Source organism: Epinephelus lanceolatus, chromosome 10 (genome assembly GCF_041903045.1).
Source record: "Epinephelus lanceolatus isolate andai-2023 chromosome 10, ASM4190304v1, whole genome shotgun sequence".
NCBI classification, from domain to species: Eukaryota; Metazoa; Chordata; class Actinopteri; order Perciformes; family Serranidae; genus Epinephelus; species Epinephelus lanceolatus.
The window spans coordinates 15,755,922-15,777,488 of NC_135743.1; the positions used below are offsets into that span (position 1 = coordinate 15,755,922).

The 21,567-nt window shown below is 41.0% G+C and overlaps 2 protein-coding genes across 2 annotated transcripts; both read left to right on the forward strand.

Moving 5' to 3' along the window:
• Positions 1 to 1,706: 1,706 nt before the first annotated feature.
• gapdh (glyceraldehyde-3-phosphate dehydrogenase) lies at positions 1,707 to 8,832 on the forward strand. Its single transcript, XM_033641056.2, has 12 exons — positions 1,707 to 2,040; positions 2,512 to 2,557; positions 4,358 to 4,457; positions 4,769 to 4,875; positions 5,347 to 5,437; positions 5,551 to 5,666; positions 5,791 to 5,872; positions 6,001 to 6,152; positions 6,256 to 6,334; positions 7,461 to 7,544; positions 8,250 to 8,347; positions 8,435 to 8,832. The coding sequence occupies exons 2-12, from the start codon at positions 2,535 to 2,537 to the stop codon at positions 8,502 to 8,504; spliced, it is 1,002 nt and encodes a 333-aa protein (XP_033496947.1). The 5' UTR covers positions 1,707 to 2,040; positions 2,512 to 2,534; the 3' UTR covers positions 8,505 to 8,832.
• A 156-nt stretch (positions 8,833 to 8,988) lies between these two features.
• opn9 (opsin 9) lies at positions 8,989 to 20,093 on the forward strand. Its single transcript, XM_078171642.1, has 7 exons — positions 8,989 to 13,946; positions 14,602 to 14,752; positions 14,913 to 15,052; positions 16,964 to 17,102; positions 17,251 to 17,365; positions 19,098 to 19,178; positions 19,257 to 20,093. Exons 1-7 carry the CDS (start codon positions 13,826 to 13,828, stop codon positions 19,983 to 19,985), a joined length of 1,476 nt encoding a protein of 491 aa, XP_078027768.1. The 5' UTR covers positions 8,989 to 13,825; the 3' UTR covers positions 19,986 to 20,093.
• The last annotated feature ends 1,474 nt before the right edge of the window (positions 20,094 to 21,567 follow it).

Genomic DNA, 21,567 nt, shown 5'->3' on the forward strand with positions numbered 1-21,567 from the left:
TACCGCACGTGTTGAAACAAATGTTTTGTTGGAGTTTTGCTGTTGTTAAACATGGTCTCCAATCAATTAATAAATCAATATGTTTGCCGTTATCTGTAGAGGCATTCAAGAGGAAGTTTTATTCACTAATTCAAGGTAACATGACACAGCTGATTTCCAAATGGCCATTTTGTGGGTGAAGTATTCATTTAAGTAGACAGGTGTTTCCATTGCATCACTAGATGGCAGTCTCACTCCATTATGTGTTTATTTGTTTCTCCCCCCACACAGTCGCCCTCTGGACTTTGTTCTGGACTGAACAGGACACAAGTTGTAAAAATCTAGTGAAAGAGCGGCCATTTTATATGAAGACATGCCTGTGACTGTGCAGAGATCACCAAACTGCAACCCATACATGTTGTTAGTGCACTTCCTGATTAAACAAACTTGAATAAAGAATACAGAATTTACTGAAATGCTGCAGTGAGTTTGTTAAAATGGTGTCGTAATTACACATGTAATTGATTTCCTTTTGTTGTTCATTTTTCAACTTCCGGTGACCCTGCTGCCGGACAAAATGATCACTTCCAATGATATTTTATTCCATGACTGCTCGCACTCCTCTCTGCTGCTGCAGAGTTTGGCTGTCATGATAGAAAGAACATGTGATCTGTGTGAGGCAGCATTTACAGTACCGAGAGTATAAAATGGATCGAGTGTTGATTAGCTGGCCAGCGTCTAATCTTAGCCTGACCTTTACTTCCCCTCTTTGACCTTAAGCTGCAAAGCAGAGGCCAAGACTGGCATCCACTCTGGGGTTGTGGTAGTTCAGCTATGCTCGGACAGCTGGACCGTGGCCATTAAACACACCGGCAGTCTCCAGTAGGTGCAGAGCTACATGTCTACTAGCCTGCTGCAATATGTGTTATAACAGAAGCACATAATCTGCTGAGGTGGAAAATGCACGTTACTGATTGTTATCTTTGGTCCACTTAGATTTGTAATGTGTTGCATGTCCGGTGTGTGTAGTGATGCCATGCTGTGGGTAAGGTTTCAATTCTCCGTCATGACTGCCCACGGGTGAGGCCTCAGTGTGCAGCCAGGGAGAATCTTCCTACAGGATTCAACTTGAATGGCCTCCTGGTTTAAACTGACACCCTCATTCTTCTGATTTAACATATTTATATTGTCCTCTGGAGTGCTTTCTTTTCAAATGCCAACTCTGCTGCTGGACAAAGGAGTCAAAACGAGCTCTGACATGTCCAGACCCTGTCGTATTCTGTCTACAATGGATATTAGAAAGGAAATTTAATTTTGCAGCAAAACAAACACATTGCCAAAACTTTAAGTGTAGCGGTTTAATTCAGATTCAGACCACCTCTTTTTTTTTTTTGCATTCAGTCATTTTTAAATAACCTGACATGAACTCAGACTGAAGATGCCTCCTTTGCACATGCGTAATGATCCTGCGTTCATGCTGACTAACTAAAGTCCTGCTGAGGAGATGGAGAGTCAGAGGCAAAAGTGTGGCTACAGAGTGTGAAAGGGTCATGGTCTTTGGACATTAAATGTCACAGTCTGGAAGACAGAGATTTGATCCCCTGTCCGCTCTTTCTGTGTGTCTCCGTGTGGCTGTATTCACTGAGAAGGTCAGCGAGGGACCCCTCTCTTTTTTCAGTCCACTATCCGAGGCCTTTAATATCTCAGTATCTATATCCAGACGGGGGAGGTGGGAACACAGGGAAGGCTTCATGATGCTGGATCTGCTTAAGTGATGTCAAACTAAACAAAAGTATGCCACAGCTTTTTGTTCCCACAATTATCAGCAGAAACGGGATGAAGAGAGAGAAGTTTCTAGAGTGTCTGAAGCTGCAGAACCCAGCTTGCATGTCTCTGTGCAGGCTGACGACCTTGACATTCAGAAGGGGCGGGGCGAGGAGCACTGGCCATTGAGGGGGGGCGTGGCTTTAAACTCGGTCTATCATAAAACCACGCAGCTAAACTTTGCTCTTCCCCACTCACACCTGGAGTCGCAAGACAGACTGAGGCTTCTCACAAACGGTAAATGCCTTATATTACTCAGTGATTTCAGCCAGAGGGGCTCAGGGAGCTCAGCAACAGGCTGCACCACTCAATTTAGATCACCTGGGGACAGTCTGAACGAGCTTGATTGGACTTAATTTGATCATATACTTTAAACAAATTGCTTTATACTTTTGTTTTAAATGTAATTATTGCTGCTTCTGAAGATGCAAAGCTGATTTTCAGGTCACACATTCAGTTTGTACACCTGCTGGGAAAGTTCTGGTCTGTAGCTGCAGATTTGTGTGACTGTGGTCACAGATAGCTTATCAGTGGAATCAGTGGAAACTTTTGCATTAAACCTCTTTGCTTATCTCAACGCCCAATCTTGCAAACTGTCTGTCATTAAGTGCAGGCTAATATATGGCATCATAAATGTTGGTTTATCAGTGTTTAACAGGATGAGTTATTCTCCCTCTTCCTGTCTTCTGCCCTCATTTCTCCCTCCAGAGGACTAAGACAACACAGGCAACATGGTGAAAGTTGGAATCAATGGGTAAGAGCTCATTTTCAGCCAATTACCAAATAAGCAACACCGTGTGCTCTCTGCACCCCCTACTCACAATGCCACACCCCTCTCATCTGTGCACTCATTTACCAGGGGTGTAGGTTTTGTTTCAACACTGGGGTGGGTGGACTTGTGAAATGGAGACTTGGGGAGTCCTCTACCAGAAAAACTTGAGCATCAAACACTTAATTTCCTGTATTCTGGTGACTTAAAGCACCATTTGAGCCTTTTCTGCACCAATTTATGATGTAATAGTCAAATTAAACTCCTCTGCTACTTTCATGAGTTTAGTTGAGGGGACATGCACACGTTCTAAACATCAAGAGGGGCATGTTCCCTGCACCCCACAAATCTATGTGTGCATTTAACAGTGATTTACTGTAATGGCGGCCTTGGTTCAACTTCAAAATGCACTATCTGTGCTTCTTAAATTGTGTTTGTTTGCACATAAAGACTTTGCAAATATGACACATTCACATACAGATTTTTACCTACATATTTATTTTAGCTAAAAGCTCCAAAAAGACCTTTACTACAAGAGCTCAAAGCAAGGCTACTACAGAAGAAAAATAAGTTTCAAGTATAGAGATGACGGACAATATGTCCCCTTCAATTCCACAAACAAGCACCTCTGTATCTAAATGCGAATGTAGACACATAACCAGGGCAGGGAAGATGTTCAGTCCAGTAGGATATGAGTGAATAACTGAATTATTTTGGAAAAATTAGGTAACGATGAGTGCTGATATTAGTATTTTATGAATGGGGAAGAAAAAAAAAAAAAAAAAAAAAGTGTGTTTGGAAGCTGGGATACTTCAGAAGAATCTGCAGCCTTTATGGCCCTCAGTATGGAGCAATACCTCCCTTATAAATCTGTTTCTCAGTCTTCTTCAAATGATTAAATGAGCCCAAACTGTAGTTTCTTCTGCAGTTTAGTTCACTGTGACACCAGACAGCACCTGAGGAAGACCAGTGTTTTGTAATGAACATGCACAGACGCACATACACATACCTATGACCAGTCACCCGGCCGTTCTCATGTTTTCCTGTGAACGTTGACCTCTCAGCAGATAACAGCCTGGGCAGGGACTTCAGCATGATGGTCATTCAACAGGGGATGTTGTTCTGACTGCAACAAGTGGAAGAGGACCTGCGTAACTTAAATGTTATTGATCGCACATAATGTGACGTTAAAGTCCTCCCTATCTGTTTCATTATCTCTCTGCTCGTTGTCCTCTGTCTCCCCACCCCCAGTGTCTGAGGACAGAGTGTATCTGTTGCCAGGATTTTGGACCCACGGTTAAAAAGTAACTCAGCTGCTGATCAAACAGTGCACTGCCGTCACCAGGATTACCACATTAGAGGTTCATTTCAACTTTAGCCCCCAGAGAGGAGAGTTGGCTGTGCAACACACACACACACACACACACACACACACACACACACACACACACACACACACACACACACACACACACACACACACACACACACACCCCTCTGCCCCTCCTCCTGAACCCTGCCCTTTCTTCAGCTATGGTTTCAGGTCACCTGGAGATTTTGTGTCCCACACAAAGGAACAAAGCTACAACAGTGGTGTGAAGTAGACCATGCTTTGGTTGAACTTATTTATGACTGATTTTCAGAGATTATTTCAACCTGGAGCTTCATCTCACTGTAAATCTGAGACATGAGCGATCACATTATCCAGTGACTTTGGTCAGGGTTACATGGTGTCGCAGCACCATCTAGAGGCCAGACTAAGAAACAACACTGTTTGCTTTGCAGATTCGGCCGCATCGGTCGTCTGGTGACCCGTGCTGCCTTCCATTCCAAGAAGGTGGAGATTGTGGCGATCAATGACCCTTTCATCGACCTGGAGTACATGGTAAGGGAGGAGGGTTGCCTAAAATTACCACCATTAACGAACTTTAGGTGATAGTTTGTGGCTTTTTCAATTATTTTTGAAGCTCGGAAAGCTATTAAAAATCTGTGAAAGATGAAAGCAGTGATGAGTATGCTGAATTTAAAATGAGCAAAATATTTGTATATGTCATTTCCATCCAGGTGAGGAGAGTGCATTCATTTGGCAAATTGATTTTGGGTCTATGTACACTGGCTAAATTACATTTTTGCAGTTGCTGATATTTTTCATCAAATTGTCTCCCTCCTCATCTCACTTTCACATTTCTTCTTTAGGTCTACATGTTCAAATATGACTCCACACATGGCCGTTTCAAGGGTGAGGTCAAGATTGAGGGTGACAAGCTGGTCATCGATGGACAGAAAATCTCTGTTTTCCACGAGTGAGTTCACACTTTTTTTTCTTGTGGTTTATAATCACAAAATGAACATACATAAAAAATTCACAACCACATGAAAATGACCTTTGAGTGTGAAATAAATCCCCCTTAAAAAACAAAACAAAATTAAAGGTAGAAATATGTAGACAAGGAAATAATTTGATTTGTTCTTTAAAATAAGATATTGGATTAAAATATACACACACAGGGACAGTAGAGCACTAATGGTTACGCTGCAGTTTGTTTTCTCATTAAATGCATCCCCCTGGGTTCTCAGATATTTATCCTGCGTTCTCCATTCAAGTTTGAAAAGTAGTGATTTAGGTTAAAAAGACAAGTTTCCAGGATGCCATGGATTTTAATGTTTACTTACTTTTAATGTAAAACATTTCAGTTTATTAAAATTTCACACATTAACAAAAAACATGCAGCGTGTATTGTGAATGACTCCTTTTCTCTCTTCCTCTTTATTAGGAGAGACCCCGCCAACATCAAATGGGGTGACGCTGGTGCCCAGTACGTTGTGGAGTCCACTGGTGTGTTCACCACCATTGAGAAGGCCTCTGTACGTATCTCAGTCCAAGCTCTTGTGTATAAAAAATTTATTAAAGAAAAGACGTGATATGCAATTGGCCCAAAAAGGGCATAGATTAAACACTATTTCATCACACACTGCAGGCTCACTTGAAGGGTGGTGCCAAGAGAGTCATCATCTCTGCACCCAGCGCTGATGCTCCCATGTTCGTCATGGGCGTCAACCACGAGAAGTATGACAAGTCCCTCCAGGTTGTCAGGTAAGACCTAGAAAAAGTATAAAATAAATTTAGGTGGATCTTTTATCATACAAAAATGTTTTAGATGGTGCTTTCATTTTGAAAATCCTCAGTTAACTGATGCTGTTACTTTGCCTCTCCATAGCAACGCTTCCTGCACAACCAACTGCCTGGCTCCTCTGGCCAAGGTCATCCATGACAACTATGGCATCATTGAGGGTCTGATGGTGAGGAATAAACACTAAAACCAGATTTACAAAACACCAGCATGACATCACAAAGTTAGAGAGGGGGCTGAAGCCATATTCAATCCTCCTCCTCGCTCTCTCCTCTCTCTCGTGTCTTTGTCCATCAGAGCACAGTTCATGCCATCACTGCCACCCAGAAGACCGTGGACGGTCCCTCCGGTAAGCTGTGGAGGGACGGCCGTGGTGCCAGCCAGAACATCATCCCTGCCTCTACTGGTGCTGCTAAAGCTGTCGGCAAGGTCATCCCTGAGCTCAATGGGTCAGTGCCAGGAACTTTATCATTTGTAGTATGTTACTGAATGACTCGCAATAAATCCAATGAGTCTAGTTTGTGACCTTTACTGTGTTTTTGTATTTTACAGCAAGCTGACCGGCATGGCCTTCCGTGTCCCCACCCCCAACGTGTCCGTGGTTGACCTGACAGTCCGTCTGGAGAAACCCGTGAGTGACCACAAACTAGATGCATTTACAACATTTAATGAATGAATTTTATTGTAAGTCTGGTAACATTTGATGTTTTTCTCACTTTGTACACATCTCATGAAAAGACCAAAAACTGTAATTAATTATTATTAATAATTAATTATTTCCTGTGTAAACTACAGTATTTTTTTGTCGATGGTAATGACTTAATTCCACTTACCCTGTCCTGCTGTTTGCTAACTAACACACAAAATGTGTATTAATCCAAGGCTGAAAATAGTCCCCAACAAATGGAACTATTTACTCCATTTGAGGAGTATTTGCTCAAAATATTTGCCTTTCCTAGAAATGAAATTATATTGGAATCAGAAAAGGTTTTATTACCAAGTAGTTTTTCACTCACAAGAAATTTGCTGTGGATTTTTTGTGCATCCATAAAACATTAAACACATTAAGAGGAATAAAAATTAAAGTACTGCAACACACAAGAACATAAAGACTAGAAATAATTACAATAAAAATACGACTAAGATACTTTTAAAGTGCTATGACATAACATAACATATGTGCAACACAGCTGTTTCAGAATAAGATTACAGTTATATATTTTCCACTAAGGCCCCTTTTTAAACGCACGTCTGCCAAACATCTGTCTGCGTCTTTTATTTTACTTTTTTGGTAACTCGCTTATCCATTTCTCACTTTATTTCTTTTTCATTTATGTAATATTATATATTTTTCAATTTTGCATACATGTTTGGCATCACTCTTAACAAGGATTTATGCACCACATCGACCTGCACCTTACTTATTTCCTTTCCTCTGTCTGAGTCTGTATGCTGCGTCATGTCTGTCAGTGGTAAATTGCCTGTTTTGTTTTGCATATATATATTTATGACCTTTTATTTATTTAATAAACTTATTTATTAAAATATGTCTTCAGTAGGAGCAATAGGCTCAAAGTTTACAGACAGAAAGTATTAAGAGATTTATCATGGAATTTGTAGACCATAATTTTGGACTAACGCCAGACTTGTCCTTTTTTAATTATCTTAGTGAGTATTTACATAACAATAAAATAATAATGCTATAGTAATAAAAAAATAGCAGAAATAATAATTATTTAATTTATTTTTCTCAACAGGCCAAATACGACGACATCAAGAAGGTTGTGAAGGCCGCAGCTGATGGACCCATGAAGGGCATTCTGGGATACACAGAACACCAGGTATGTGTTTGTCTTGTAACAAACACACACAGATTTTTTTTGGGGGGGGCTTTTTGCCTTTTATTTGATAGGACAGCTATAGCATGAAAGGGGGAGAGATGGGGGGGGTAATGACATGCAGCAAAGGGCCGTGAGTTTGGATCAAACCTGCGGCCGCTGCAGCCAGGACACAGCCTTTGTACACTGGGTGTCTGCTCCACCAGGTGAGCTAGTGGGCGCCCTGTAACACATTTTTGAAGAGATGCTATGCAGGATTTGTCAGATACTGTGAATGATATTGCCAGTGAAAGTGCTGGGCATTTTGCCTAGCCATATTTGCTCTTTGTTTGTTTTTTTTTTTTTTTTGTTTTTTTTTTTTTTTGGTGTTGTGTCTGCTGTTTTGTAGCTTCATTTTGGATGCGTGCTACTTACATTATGGCACCTGGTCACTCCCTTTTTTATGTCCCGACCTCACCTAGTGCTGTGCCCAGGAATGTCCCAAACACGGCATAATAGGAGGAAATTAAAGAAAATGCAGGCAGAGGGTCTCTGCAGATAAATACACCACCACACACTTCTAGTGTACTGTTTGGGATTACTTTATGAGACTATATGTAGTTTTTTTTTTTTTTTTAAAGGAAAGTCTTGCACAGTATGCCATTTCTTTAAAAAGCGTTTGTCCATCAGTATTCTTGTTTATGAGGCGTCCTCTCCACTCTCTTGCAGGTTGTCTCCACAGACTTCAATGGTGACACCCACTCCTCCATCTTTGATGCTGGCGCTGGCATCGCCCTCAATGACAACTTTGTCAAGCTGGTCTCATGGTACGCATTCAGCATGTATCGCCTATCATTTCCAAAGATCTGTTCCCAGTGATGTATGTTGACTCCTTTTTCTTGACTCTGAACCAGGTATGACAACGAGTTCGGATACAGCAACCGTGTCTGCGACCTGATGGCCCACATGGCCTCCAAGGAGTAAAGCAACCAGCCAGCCGCTCGTCACTGCACTATGCCACATCACCCACATTCTCCTGACGCCTGAGTTATACATGCACAATAAGAGGTTGTGTCATTTATGACTCTGCCTGGTTCCTTCAAATAGTTGACCCTCATCAGATGCCTGAGGAAAGGTCCCACAGAGAGCAAACGAAAAAGATTTCAATTGGTGACCAATTACTTTTTTGTATTTGTTAAAATTCCCTGTTCTGTTCTTGTGTGAGATGGAGTGGAGGTGTGAGAGTCTTTGCCTGTCTGTAGTGCTGAAGTATTGCAGACAGTCGTTAAATAAAGTCCTCTGTTTGTGAGAATCACGCCATCCTTTTTCTGTTGTCACTGCACAGAACAAATCTATATCATAACTGCTCCACTGGGGTTAAAGCCAATATCGGTGGATGGATTCTTATGTAGGTCAGTGACTTTGGCAAAAAACCCTGAGGTAGCTATCCTCATTATTTTCCTCCTGTGGGAATACACTGGTGGCTCTTAATTGCATGGATTCTTTAGTAGGTGGAACTGTGGAGATCATTTCTGCTCAAGTCGATTCTTGCGTCACCACATAGATTTATAAAAAGGCCGTGGGATCTATCCTAATTTTCCCTCTATTTTTCCCTCATGTTCAATAGCTGCTCTCTCTGTAAATTCTGCTGCACGGCTGACACAACCTGACAATAGCACACTATGATGGTTCAGTATCAAGCTATATGAATTATGCCGGCAGATGATTGTATGCAAAGTTATTCTTCTCACCAGTCTCTGTGTTGATCACGTGTTTATATCCCTGTGAGCTGCTAAATATCAAGACATGAGCGCCACTGATTGACTTTAAAGATCCAGTGTGTAGGATTTAGTGGCATCTAGTGGTGAGGTTGCAGAGGAGACACTTTAGCACATGGGAGAAGTGGTGGACGAGAAAGTGGATGTCCCCAGCAATTTGTTTGAACAGTTTGCCTTACTGCCCATACTGTAACATGCAGGTAAAATGGTGAGACAAAAATGGATGAATAATAAATAAAAATCAGAAATAAAATATATGCAAAGGGGTTCAATGGAATAAAGGAGTCTATAAAAAAGTTAATAGACAAACGAGACATAAATTTACAGAGAATTTAAAAGACATTGCAAAGGTAATAAAAGATTTTGAATACCACTTTTACAACGACGCCCTGATGGCAACAGAAAATTCGCCTGCAAGAACATCCAGAAAAAGCTAAAATAGTGGCTTTGTTGATGTAGATGAAGGATTTATGTGGATATAAACAGCTCATTCTAAGGTAGTAAAGACACAATGAATCTTGTTTTTAGGTGATAAAAAACAAATGAAAACATTTATGAATATTATTTTTCCATTTCTGCCAATAGATGCCCATAAATCCCACATACTGGACCTTTAAAAGAGGACTTATTGTATATATAACACCACATCCATACATGCAGGAATATGCTCGACAAGAGGAAAAGCATATAGCAAGTTTAGTGGTGTTTCAAATGTTTTTATTTAACAAACCCACCTTTAAATTTTCCTTAAAATAGAGATTTTTTGGATCTGTACAGTTCTAAAGTGTTGGGTTGTTAATGACGTCGCAGCAAAAACTGTCAGATCAAGTTTTTTGCATGCAGTATAAATGTATTTTCACCTATTGTATTGAAATATTTATGCATACTGGAGGCTCCTAAAAAGTGTACACAAATTGGGTTTGGCTGGAAAGCTCAGATTCTCGTGGATTCAGTGAGCCTAGTTTTATTCATGTGTGATGATGTTAGCCCCCATAGGAGCCATTTCATTGTATTGAGTGACTTGGAAACGGATATTACCGTATAAAATTATCTATTGAGACCTTCAGGATAATTAGAGCCTTGTGAAACTTTACAACCACAAACTAGAGACCCCGGGCATCCAGAGGATGTGTAGCTTTCATAGGTATATCGACAAAAAAAAAAAAAGGTGGTTTATCGGCAGGTTTCAGAACGGAAGTACTCGCCATCGAATCTGCGAAAAATGCAGTTCCTACAGAAAATCTTCAAATGTCAAAAACCTCTGATACCAAATCATTAAATGGATTTACTGTGGTTTTCCACAAGGTCCTGGGGTCTCATTTATAAAACAATGCGAAGGATCCATACTAAGAATGTACGTAGGCTATGAACAAAAGAATGGTGTGTGCTGACGCTTCCACCTTACTATCTGTGTTGCCAATTTCCCATCTCCAAAATGTCTGTGAGCATGGTTTAAAGGTTCTCCCATCAAATGTGTTTTTATAGGTCACAACTTTTGCGTGGGAAGTGACGTAAGCCTCTTTCGGGCCTTGTTTTGTGCATATGCAGTGGTGGTGTTTTGGAGGGATTTTGGACTGCTTTTATCAGTTCTCGAGTGGTAAAAACAATGCTTAAATTTGGCACCAAAGCTGTGTAACAAATGGTATCAACCCCAAAAAATACTGCAACAACTCATGAGACTTGACAGCGCATGGGAATGTCCATCATATACTCTCATCATAATGTTCTGAGCCCTTATACACTCTAAACCTTTAAAAGTTTTAATAGGCACCTAACCAAAACACAATATTTATTACGTATATGACTAGAAAAACTCGACAGATAGTGCTGAGATGCATCTCAAATTAATTTTTAGGTTCCAGTTTTCAGATGACTATTGCTTCTATTTAGCATCTACCACTGACCTGCTAACTCCCCTTAAGATCCTCTGTCCCTGCCCAAAAAAAAAGGTCTATTTAATTCAGTTAAAGTCAAGAGGAAAATCAGATACCAAAGCTCATTTGATCTACACAGATATAAGTATTTTCTGACTCTAAACTTAATTTCATCTTTAAAATTAAAGCCACAGTTCGTCCACTAACATCTGATGAGCTGACAACATGTGCGTGATGGTTCCTATTACTCCCAAACATCATCTTTCACAGAGATGCCTGCAATATATTCACATGTATTCACGCGGATAATATGGATTCAGTCGTCGGCTGGAGAGGAGATACAAGGCGGGACAGCAGTTAAAGTCTCTTAAATACCCCCCACCCTCTCTCTGTCTCTCCCTCTGTCACTCACACACACACATGCACACACACACTGTTTCTCAGTTTGCGTGCCTCTCACTGATCATTTCTAAGCCAGATTGTCAACAGTGATTTTTTTTCTCTAGCTCTCCAGAGAAATGCCACATGGATTTACAGAGAGAGGGTTTAAATTAAGATGATATTAAAAAAGAGAAGATCTTTGTTATAAAGGCCAGCTGAAAGCACACAGGAAGGAACTGATGAGCAGACAAGAGGAAGGTGAGTGAGGCTTGTTTTGGTGTGAATTCAACATGTTTTCCTGCAGGTGTGTGTTAGCATAAAGAGAGAGTAGGGCAGAGAAGAGAAAAATATTTGGAGAAGAATCCAGCTTGGAGGAATTTTGATGATATCAGGAGACCCCTGTTTGGTCTGTTGATATGACTGTGCTCATTCTGTTTTTTTAAATTCCTGAGTTTACCTTTTGACCTCTTGAGACTCGATTGACTGCCTGCTGGGAGACATATTAAATCCCTGCAGGGACAAATGACTGAGGAGAGAGTCATGGATTTTACCTGTAACTGCTTATTACACAGGGTCATCAAAATAGCTGTTGCAGTTACTCTTTTTTATTTCATTTTAATAGGATACTTAGTAGCTGGCATTGCTTTACATAAACAGACACCTCTCTGATTCCCACTTTTATCAGGATAATCCTAAAACGTAAACAATTAATGAAAATCTGTACAATATTCAAAGAAACGTCAGCTTTTCCCAATAAAGCTGCAAATGATGTTGATGTTGATCTGCATTTATTACATTAATCTTCTATGTAATTATCAACTATTGTTGTCATCATTTACTAATCTATAATGCTTTATGAGGAGTAACACTTCTCAGGAAGCTGGGTGATATTGAACACAAGGAGATGAGAGTTTGCATGCTGTGCAGGGTCAGTAAGCAGTGATAGAAAAACCTGATTTGTAATATGAGTAATAGTTGAAACCTAAAGCTCTGCACTGTAAAATATGCTACTGCATCTCACTCAGTATCCTGATTTATGAGCCCCTTGTTCTCTTAAGCTGCATGTTTAAAAGGAGCTGCTGTTCTACTGTATTTATTGTCTGCACATTAAAGGAGCAGTGTGTAGGATTTAGGGGATTTAGTGGCATCTAGTGGAGAGAATTGTAAATTGCAACCGGTTGAAACTTTTTTGGGTTAAAATTCCTTCAGTAATCATTGTTCAGGAGATTTTCGTCTCCAAAACATTGAGTGAAGCAGTTTCACATTAAAAAAATCTGTATTTTTCTGACACTCTTGTCATGGAGGGGCTGCTAATTACGGTGGATGATGCAAAAATGCAAATGACCCGAGTTTGGTTTCTCTGTTCTGGGCTGCTGCAGAAACATGGCAGTGCATCATGGTGATCTCCATGGATGAGGAGCCGCTCCCTATATCCTCCTGAGACCCTGTGTCCTCATATGAGGACATCACATTTTGGGTTTACTGGACTTAATACTTCATTCTGCTTAAGTAGGCCTGTTGTCTTCGTTCCTGGACACTTTTGTGCCACGTTTTTAGTAGTAGTAAGACCACAATCCACTCATCCATGTAGAAACAAGATGGCAGCCATCTCTGCCAAGTCAGCCTGCAGCTGATCCCGACACAGATGTGGACAAGGTCCACAACCTGATCACATTTAATGGTTGAAACTTGTTAATTTATTATTAACATGTTTGTAGTTTGATGTGGCAACTAATTTGACCAATTTTAGTAAAAGTGACAAGCGAAGATGCTGTCAACTAGAAAGTACTCATTTGAAGACACTGGGACTTTAGTATTGTCTCATTTGAGTACACTGGGACTTGATTATTGGTGGTGGTGGTGTTTTTTTTTTTAATTTATCATTTCCTACTGATCCCAATAGCTAGGAGAAATTAAAAATGCATAGCAAAATAAAGTTTGGGTCTCAGGAGGATATAGATATAAACGTCTCACTCAAAGGTAATGAAAAAAATTCCCCTACATCCCACACACTGGACCTTTAAAGTTGAGTGAACATCTTTGGCTGGAACCATGCAGAGATCAAAACATAGCTGCTAGTATACTAATACCTGTGCTGCATGACCCTCCTCATGAGAAAATGTTAGTTCCACATGCTGCTAATTCCATGTTGTAGTCGTCATAGTGTCTCAGAAAATTACCTTCCTCTCTGTCTTTGTGCCGTCAGTGTCTCTTTGAAGCTGCGGGCGCTGCCTCTTCTCTGTATGCTGCCGGGGGTCAGTGCAGTTCATCCATGGGAGAGAGTGGTTCACAGAGGGGCTCCTGGTTTCTCCCCTCGTCCATCCACCCTCTGTTCCTCTCCCAGCTGTCTCCCTCTGCAGACCTGGCTGTTGCTGTCTTTCTTACCTTCACATGTGAGCACTTTCAGAGGACACTGTCATCATTGTGTTCATCTCAGATTTGTTTTTGTGTCTTGTTCTCTTAAGCTTGATGGATGTAGAATTTACTGTATGTACTGAATGCATTTTTGGTTTTGGGGGTTAACTGTGCCTTTAAAGTGACATTTTAATTGGAAAATTTGTGTTCAACTGACTATAAAAGACGTTTTGTGTCAACTCAGAGTTTATGTGTGCTGTTTGACTGACATATTACAAATCAACACAAAATACAAATTTAAAAACTGTCTCATTAAAGAAAAAAGTTCAGACCGTCTGAATACAAAACGCCTGCAGCTGAGCAGCAGAGAAACATTCTTCACCTCTGAATCTTAAACAAAACCCTCGCCGTTTGGTTTGCACAGCAAATCGATGAAACTGCAGATGGACAGGTGCTCCACTCTTTCAGTCACATTGGTTAATTTGTGTTGGGCTCTGTTTGAGTTAATTGGCTTGTCTGTGGAGCAGCGTGAGTGTTCGGGTGGCTGCAGAGCAGTTACTGTTGTATTGATGAATTGTCGTGGATTGATCCACCCTGACTCCCTCTGCTCTACCTCACATTGTGCAATTATGCTCAACATATCTAATTTAAAGAGCAAACTTAAAGTGACTTCTTATATTACTCTTGCTCCAGGTGTTGTATCCGTCCTGGGGAATGGCACAGTGTTGTTAGTCTACTCCAGGAAGAGAAAGAAGCTCAGACCACCAGAGCTCATGACCATCAACCTGGCCTTCTGTGATTTTGGCTTCAGCCTCTTTGGGGCGCCGTTTTTCATCATTTCCAGGTATAGGAGATTTTGTTTTCAAACAATAAGTAGACAGCCATGAATCCAGTGTGATGACACTGTGAGAGTAACACAAACAACATCTAAACCAGCAGACATTGAGACAGAAGGTGATAATCCATTAAGCAGGGAGACTAAAGCCCGTCTCTGCCTCTTTCAGCCTGTGCCACGCCTGGGTGTTTGGGGAGACAGGGTGCCTTTGGTACGGCGTTCAGGGCTTTGTGTTTGGCATCGGCTCTCTGCTCACCACCTGTCTCATCTCTCTGGACCGGTGCCTGAAGATCTGCTGCTTAAGATACGGCAAGTCTGAGATCTTAGATCTGAGAATAATCCACTTATTTATGACTACACTCTAAATCCATCTGACTCTTCCTGAATAAATGTGAGCATTTTTTGCCACACAGGTTTTTACACAAACCTCACTTACACAACATACTGATTCCAGCCTGTACAGGACCCTCCTCTTCTTGTGTAAATGCATTGATGTAAAGAGTTTTAAAGGCCGTTCATTGATTGATGATTGCTTATGTAACACTAAAGGTCAGTTAAACCTGCTGATGTTTTAAGAAAAGGGTTAAGTGAAATGTCAAGACTTCCCTTGAGGTTGAGGCTCATTATGCCTTGCACATGAGCATGGTGCTGAAATAGTCACACTAAGTTCATTAAGGGCCCTGTGTGTATGGTTTAGGGGGATATATTGGCAGAAATGGAACTTAATATAATAAATATGTTTTCCTTAGTGTGTCACCTGAAAATGAAAATCATTGTGTTTTTGTTACCTTAGAATGAGCAAGTTATATCTATATAGGGAGCAAGCCTTGTCCACAGAGTCTGCCACGTTACACTACCATGTTTCTACAGTAGACTAGAATGGACAAATCAAACACTGGCTCTAGATAGGGCCAGTCCTTGTCGCATTTTTGCCTTAGCCACTGTAGTTAGTAGCCCCTCTGCATCGAGAGTGTCAGAAAACAAATTTTTTTAAACTTGAAACTACGTTATTCAGTGTTTTCACCAGTTTAAATCACTGGGTCTCTTTGTTTTGGAGAGGAAGAGACCTCTGTGAATAATTTGGCTCCCAGTAAATGTCTGAACGTTGGCATGGTAGAGGCCATAGTACTCTGCCGGAAAATGGCTGATTGCCCCTTCTGGGTTGGTAGAGAGTAACTGTCTCAAGTGAAGGGGTCTTATTCAAGAGTAAATAAGTGGTAGAGTGGTAGAATAGAGCGTGAGATGGATCACTGGTTTGGTGCAGCGTCTGCAGTGATGCGGCTGCTGCACTGGACCATTGTGGTGAAGAGGGAACTGAGCCAGAAGGCAAAGCTTTCGATTTACTGGTCCATCTACGTCCCAACCCTCACCTATGGTCATGAGCTCTGGGTAGTGACCGAAAGATTGAGATCGCGGATACAAACAGCTGAAATGAGCTTCCACCATGGGGTTGCTGGGCTCAGCCTTAGAGATATGTTGAGGAGCTCGGACATCTGGAGGGAGCTTGGAGTAGAGCTGCTGCTCCTTCGTGTCGAAAGGGGTCAGTTAAGGTGGTCAGGATGGATCAGGATGCCTCCTGGGTGCTTCCTGTTAGAGGTGTCCCACTGGTAGGAGGCCCCAAAGTAGACCCAGAACACGCTGGAGGGATTACATATCTCTTCTGGTTTGGGAGCATCTTAGGGTCCCCCAGGAGGAGCTGGAAAATGTTGTTGCCCCCATGACCCAACCCCAGATAAATGGATATAAATGGATGGATGGACATATTAGCATGTGCCGGGCTAGCTACCTAACTCTAACGAGCCATACAGTGCTGAAGATTCAGTGAATATTCAGTGCTTTGACCAGTTTTAATCACCTGGTCTGTTTGTTCTGGAGAGGAAAGACCTCTGCGGATAATCTAGCCCCACGTAAAAACCTCCTGAAGAATGAAGACTGAAGGAATTCTAACCGGGAGAAGTTTCAGCTGATTGCAATCTGCAATCTTCACAGCTAGATGCTACTAAACCCCTTTAAATTTTACACACTGCTCCTTTAAAGGTCATCCATTGATTGATGATTGCTTGTATAAGACTAAAGGTCACTTAAACCTGCTGATGTTTCAAGAAAATGGTAAAGTGAAATGTCAAGACTTCCCATGATGTTAAGTGCCCATTATGCCTACACATGGACACACTACTCATATAAGTTCATTAAGTGGTTTCATGCTTCTTGGCTCTCTAGGTCAATGGATCGAGAGGCGCCATGTGTCTCTGTCCATAGCGCTGGTGTGGGTTTACACACTGTTCTGGGCTTTGCTGCCTGTGTTTGGCTTTGGAAGCTACGGACCAGAACCTTATGGGACCAGCTGCACCATCAACTGGTAGTCTCTCTGATTTTGCTGCTCAATGCCCTTCTGTTCACGTACACTAAAGTCTGCAGACATCTGTGTATTCTCTGATTTGTATTCTTCGTGCACTTGCAGACAACCATGTCAGCGATAACCAGTCTACCTGTGTCACTGTTTCAAGGTGGAGAATGAGGTCATCTCTAAATGACCGAATCTATATTTTCCTCATCCTGGTGTTATGCTTCGGGTTTCCTACACTCACCATCATCACTTCATATGTGGCCATCCTGCTGACGGTGAGGACAACTGCTGCTTCGTGACACTAAATGAAGGGTCTGGGAGCTGTGTGTGTATTCTGTAATTATTTTTGTTTAAATGTGTCAGACACTCCTTTAAAGCCACTTTAAATGAATGAGAAAACCGCACCTCTGGCACCCCCTAGTGATACAATTGAGAAAGACACAAAAGCAGACAGCAATGCACTGTAGGCACTACTTCCTCAGGGGTACAGGGGAGTACCAAATGAGCAAAGAGAGAAAATGACCCGCTGACCCAGATGTCACAATGTGTGTCAGTTGTTTTGTGGTCATTTTATGGATTGCTAATTTCTTTACAAGTATGCAGGGATACTTGGGTGAATGGGCTGACAGGAACTAAAACAAATGCCATCACGAGAAGAAAAATGGAAGTAAGGAAAGCAAACAAATGACTGGACTTGATATATTAGGTAACGTTTTTCTTTAGCCATTGAACTTTCCTGCTGGCATGGCGAATTATTTCCACTCACACAGGCGCAGAACATATGTGTTAGTTTGCCAGTGGCTGTAGTCTTTATGATATGTTCAATGCAACTTTTAGCCAAGACACAGCACACAGGCAATGTGAGGCAATGCAACAGTCGGTCTTTGTTGCCACTAGTTCTTAGATGCCGGTTTGGTGTGTCTTGGCCTTAAGTGACTAATAGGGACAACAGTATTTGAAAAGTATTCACAAAGCTTCCTAGTACTAAGAGCTGCTCCTAGTGACAAAATTCAAAATAAATTCTTAGATTGTGACATTTTCTTATAATTTCCCCTTAAAGTTAAGACTAGGTCTTTATAAAGATACAGGTTATTCAAATATTCGCCAAACACTGGATGACAGTGAGTAAATGAAATGCTGCAGGTAAGATCATGCTGGAATAATATGTGTGGTTGATGTCATTAGGGATACGTACACATTTCCCACCTAACGCTATAACGCCAGAAATAAAATGATCACAATACTAGGATATTTGTAAAACTGGAAAAATGCCACACTGCAGCAGTGATGACTTGAGTCCGTCTCAACCTTCCATCAGCAGAGTGATCACACTAACAATGACAACACTTTTACAGTCAGCAGTTCATTTCATTTCCACTGGGTGTCCACGCCTTGCAGGCTCATAAAAGGGCCGTGTCTCTGACAACCAATCACATCTGTTAAAAGCAAGCATTTCACTTAGCAACAGGGTCAACCACACCTCCTCACTAAGGTCAAAATTTCTGTCCCTTCCTTGCTCAGAGTTGCTCTGAAAACTTTCCAAAATCACTCCTAAGCTAAGACTCCTTACTAAAAGTTTTTAGGTTAAGTTAGGAGGTCTCTGAGAGGATTCTCAGGATGTTTGTTAATACAGCCCCTGGCCTATTTGCTGTTGTCTTCCTGCAACAACTCAACTGGAAGACTTCAGAGAAGACTTCTCCTTAGTGAAAAGCAAAGAGAAATATTTCAAATCTCTGTAGGACCCTTTCCATAATGTTGTCAGACACTTACCATAGCAGTCTGAGCACTTTTAGTTGACGCTTATAGATGGTGAGCTATTGACATGAAAGATCACTTTGCAGCCCATTTTGCTGCTGCCAGCTGCAGGGCTCTTGCTCAATACTGGACCAACTTCAAAAGATTTTGTTCCTGTTAGTCTCTTAGACACAGTAACATTCAAAAATATAGTTTCAGTTGATTGAAATATACCAGCCTGAGTGCCCCTTAAATTGTTGCTTCTGTCTTCAGGTCTACAGATCTAATCGCACTCTGGCATCTATACCGTCCTCCTCTGTCAGCCACACCAGCAAAGATCTGAGACTTGCAAAGGTAAACCTTAGTGAAGATCACTTTCAGAATCATTGATACACCTCCTGCAGGAGGAATAAAGTGGTGTGTTTATTTCAGATGGCTGCTGTGGTGTGCATCAGCTTCCTCATGGCCTGGACGCCCTATGCCACCGTGTCTCTGATGTCTGCACTCATTCCCAGAGATGACCAAGAAGCATCTTTACAGACTGCGGTGGAGGAGACCACCAACATCCCATCATTACTCAACTGGACGGCTACAGAATATTACAGACAAATCTCCTACAGCACTGATAACAAGTGGAGCGATGTGAGCAACATGAATTCAGCCTCCATCACTGACCTGAGTGACGCCTTGCTCAGGTCCACCCTGGACAGTGAAGCTGAGCTAATGACCACGAGCCCTCAGCCACTCTCCTGTTTCCCACCTGTAGTCACCTTGATCCCTGCTATGTTTGCCAAGTCCCACTGCATGATTAACCCTTTAATCTACCAGATCATGAACAGGGAGTTCAGGGATGACGTCTGTGTGATGGTGTTAGGCCAGGAGAAGGCAGAGAGGAGGCGAATGCAGGGGAGGAAGGGGAGCTCATATGACCGTAAGGACCAAGAGCAAACTGCCACTTTAATTTGGAAAAATAGTCCAAGTGTTGAGTCTCTTTTTCTTTCTCCTCTCTTGAAGGGACCATCAGCCTCTCCTACTGCCACAGTTGGAAGAGGAAAAGTTGCAAGCCCATGTCCTTGTCTGCTGAAAGAAAAAAAGAAATCAAAAGAAACAGAGGAACTGAGGGAGCAGGAGTGGAGGAGGAACAGACTCCTGGGCAAATGATAAGTCAGTAGGAGCCAGTGCATTGGACTTTTCCTCCTTAGACAGTGAAGGCAACACAGGGAGACACTGCAGCATCTGTGGACGAAAGACAAGAACAAGATAGATAGACAGATAGATAGATACATGTTTGTATGATAAACAATTGACTTTCTTTTCTTGTTGTCTTGTCATTTCTATGATGTTAAAACTAATCGTCATCGGCCTGTTTTTTGGTTGTGGTTGCTAAATTATCCTGCTAAGGGATGCAAACGCACCATTAATCCCCCACAGTCCTCCACTCACACGCTTCCCGTACTTGAATGCCGCCTGGTGCCATGTTTACTGTGGGATTATTTGATTTAACACAAAGTGATTACAGAATATGCAACATAGGCTACTGTATATGCACAGCACTGAAGGTCCTGAAGGGGGGATCAAAGTCTTCTTTCAGATATTAGATAGAAAATCCAAAATACATGATTAGGTGTGTATTTTAGTTCAGATAGCTGTTCTGGAAAAATGTCATTAGAAGATACCTAATTTCATCCATTGGAATGGAGGGTGGATCTGAGCGTCACAGGAAAATGAACAGGGCAAATACTTTTCTGATTTGCTGGTGATTCAATCAGCTTTTAGTGCATTTTATTGATTATGTACACAGAATATTCATCTCAGTGTGCTGCTTCCTGAAGATGCTTCATAAATTAAGGATATTTTGAGTCGTGATGATGATAACAATGCAAAATACATATGTAAAGCGTACCATTATTTTACAGGGGTATTTTGGTGAGGATAACAGGGTTGACATGAAATCAGGGGACACAGATAAATTTACATATATTTAAAAAAAATAGTATATATTTATGCCAAAAACATTGTTTAACAATAAGGTCATACATAAAACAATATGTAAATGGAAAAAAACAACTTTCCCCCCACATTTTACAAATTAAAAGACCTGCTGAAGTAAAACTATTATAGCGAGGGACAGGCCAAAAACCTCACTCTCATCAGTATAAAGCTGTTTTAAATATTTTAAACATTATTCATTTGACTTTAATTTGATATTATATTACAGGCAAAAGACACAGCAAAGTTATATTTTTAAAATTATATATTTATTAATTGTTTAAAGCTTTTTATGACTTATTACCGGCACCGATTCTGTGGAATGACCCATGAGTTATCCATCCATAAAAAATGAATAATTTAATTTGTTTTGTTTTGTTTATTGTCATTTTTCCTATTAGGTGATTTCTGTATTAAGATCCTTCATCCATTGGAATACACAGAGAAAAAAACACATAATTAAGCATCCTAAAAAAAACAACAACTCACCATTACAATATTTTTTGTGTCAAGGGTTAAGCTGGCGATGACTTTCTCATCTTATCCCTGACAGAAATTGAATAACTGTTTTTTTCCCCAAAAATGTGTTTCATTTGATTTAATTCAATTTAATTCAATTTAATTTGTTTAAACTTGCCTCGAGATTTCAAAATAAAGGACGCACCACAGGGTCATTATTGTGCAAATTTATTATATATTTTTTTCTACCACATACGAGTTGAGAGACAGTTTAAATGTTTCTGTGTTTTGGGGC

Coding starts and splice junctions, on each gene's coding strand:
- gapdh (XM_033641056.2), top strand. CDS start 2,535: ATGGTGAAAGTTGGAATCAATGG. Junction 5,438..5,550: donor CCACCATTGAGAAGGCCTCT/GTACGTATCTCA, acceptor CACACACTGCAG/GCTCACTTGAAGGGTGGTGC. Junction 5,667..5,790: donor AAGTCCCTCCAGGTTGTCAG/GTAAGACCTAGA, acceptor GCCTCTCCATAG/CAACGCTTCCTGCACAACCA.
- opn9 (XM_078171642.1), top strand. CDS start 13,826: ATGGGAGAGAGTGGTTCACAGAGGGGCTCCTGGTTTCTCCCCTCGTCC. Junction 15,053..16,963: donor GATCTGCTGCTTAAGATACG/GCAAGTCTGAGA, acceptor TTGGCTCTCTAG/GTCAATGGATCGAGAGGCGC. Junction 17,103..17,250: donor ACCAGCTGCACCATCAACTG/GTAGTCTCTCTG, acceptor CACTGTTTCAAG/GTGGAGAATGAGGTCATCTC.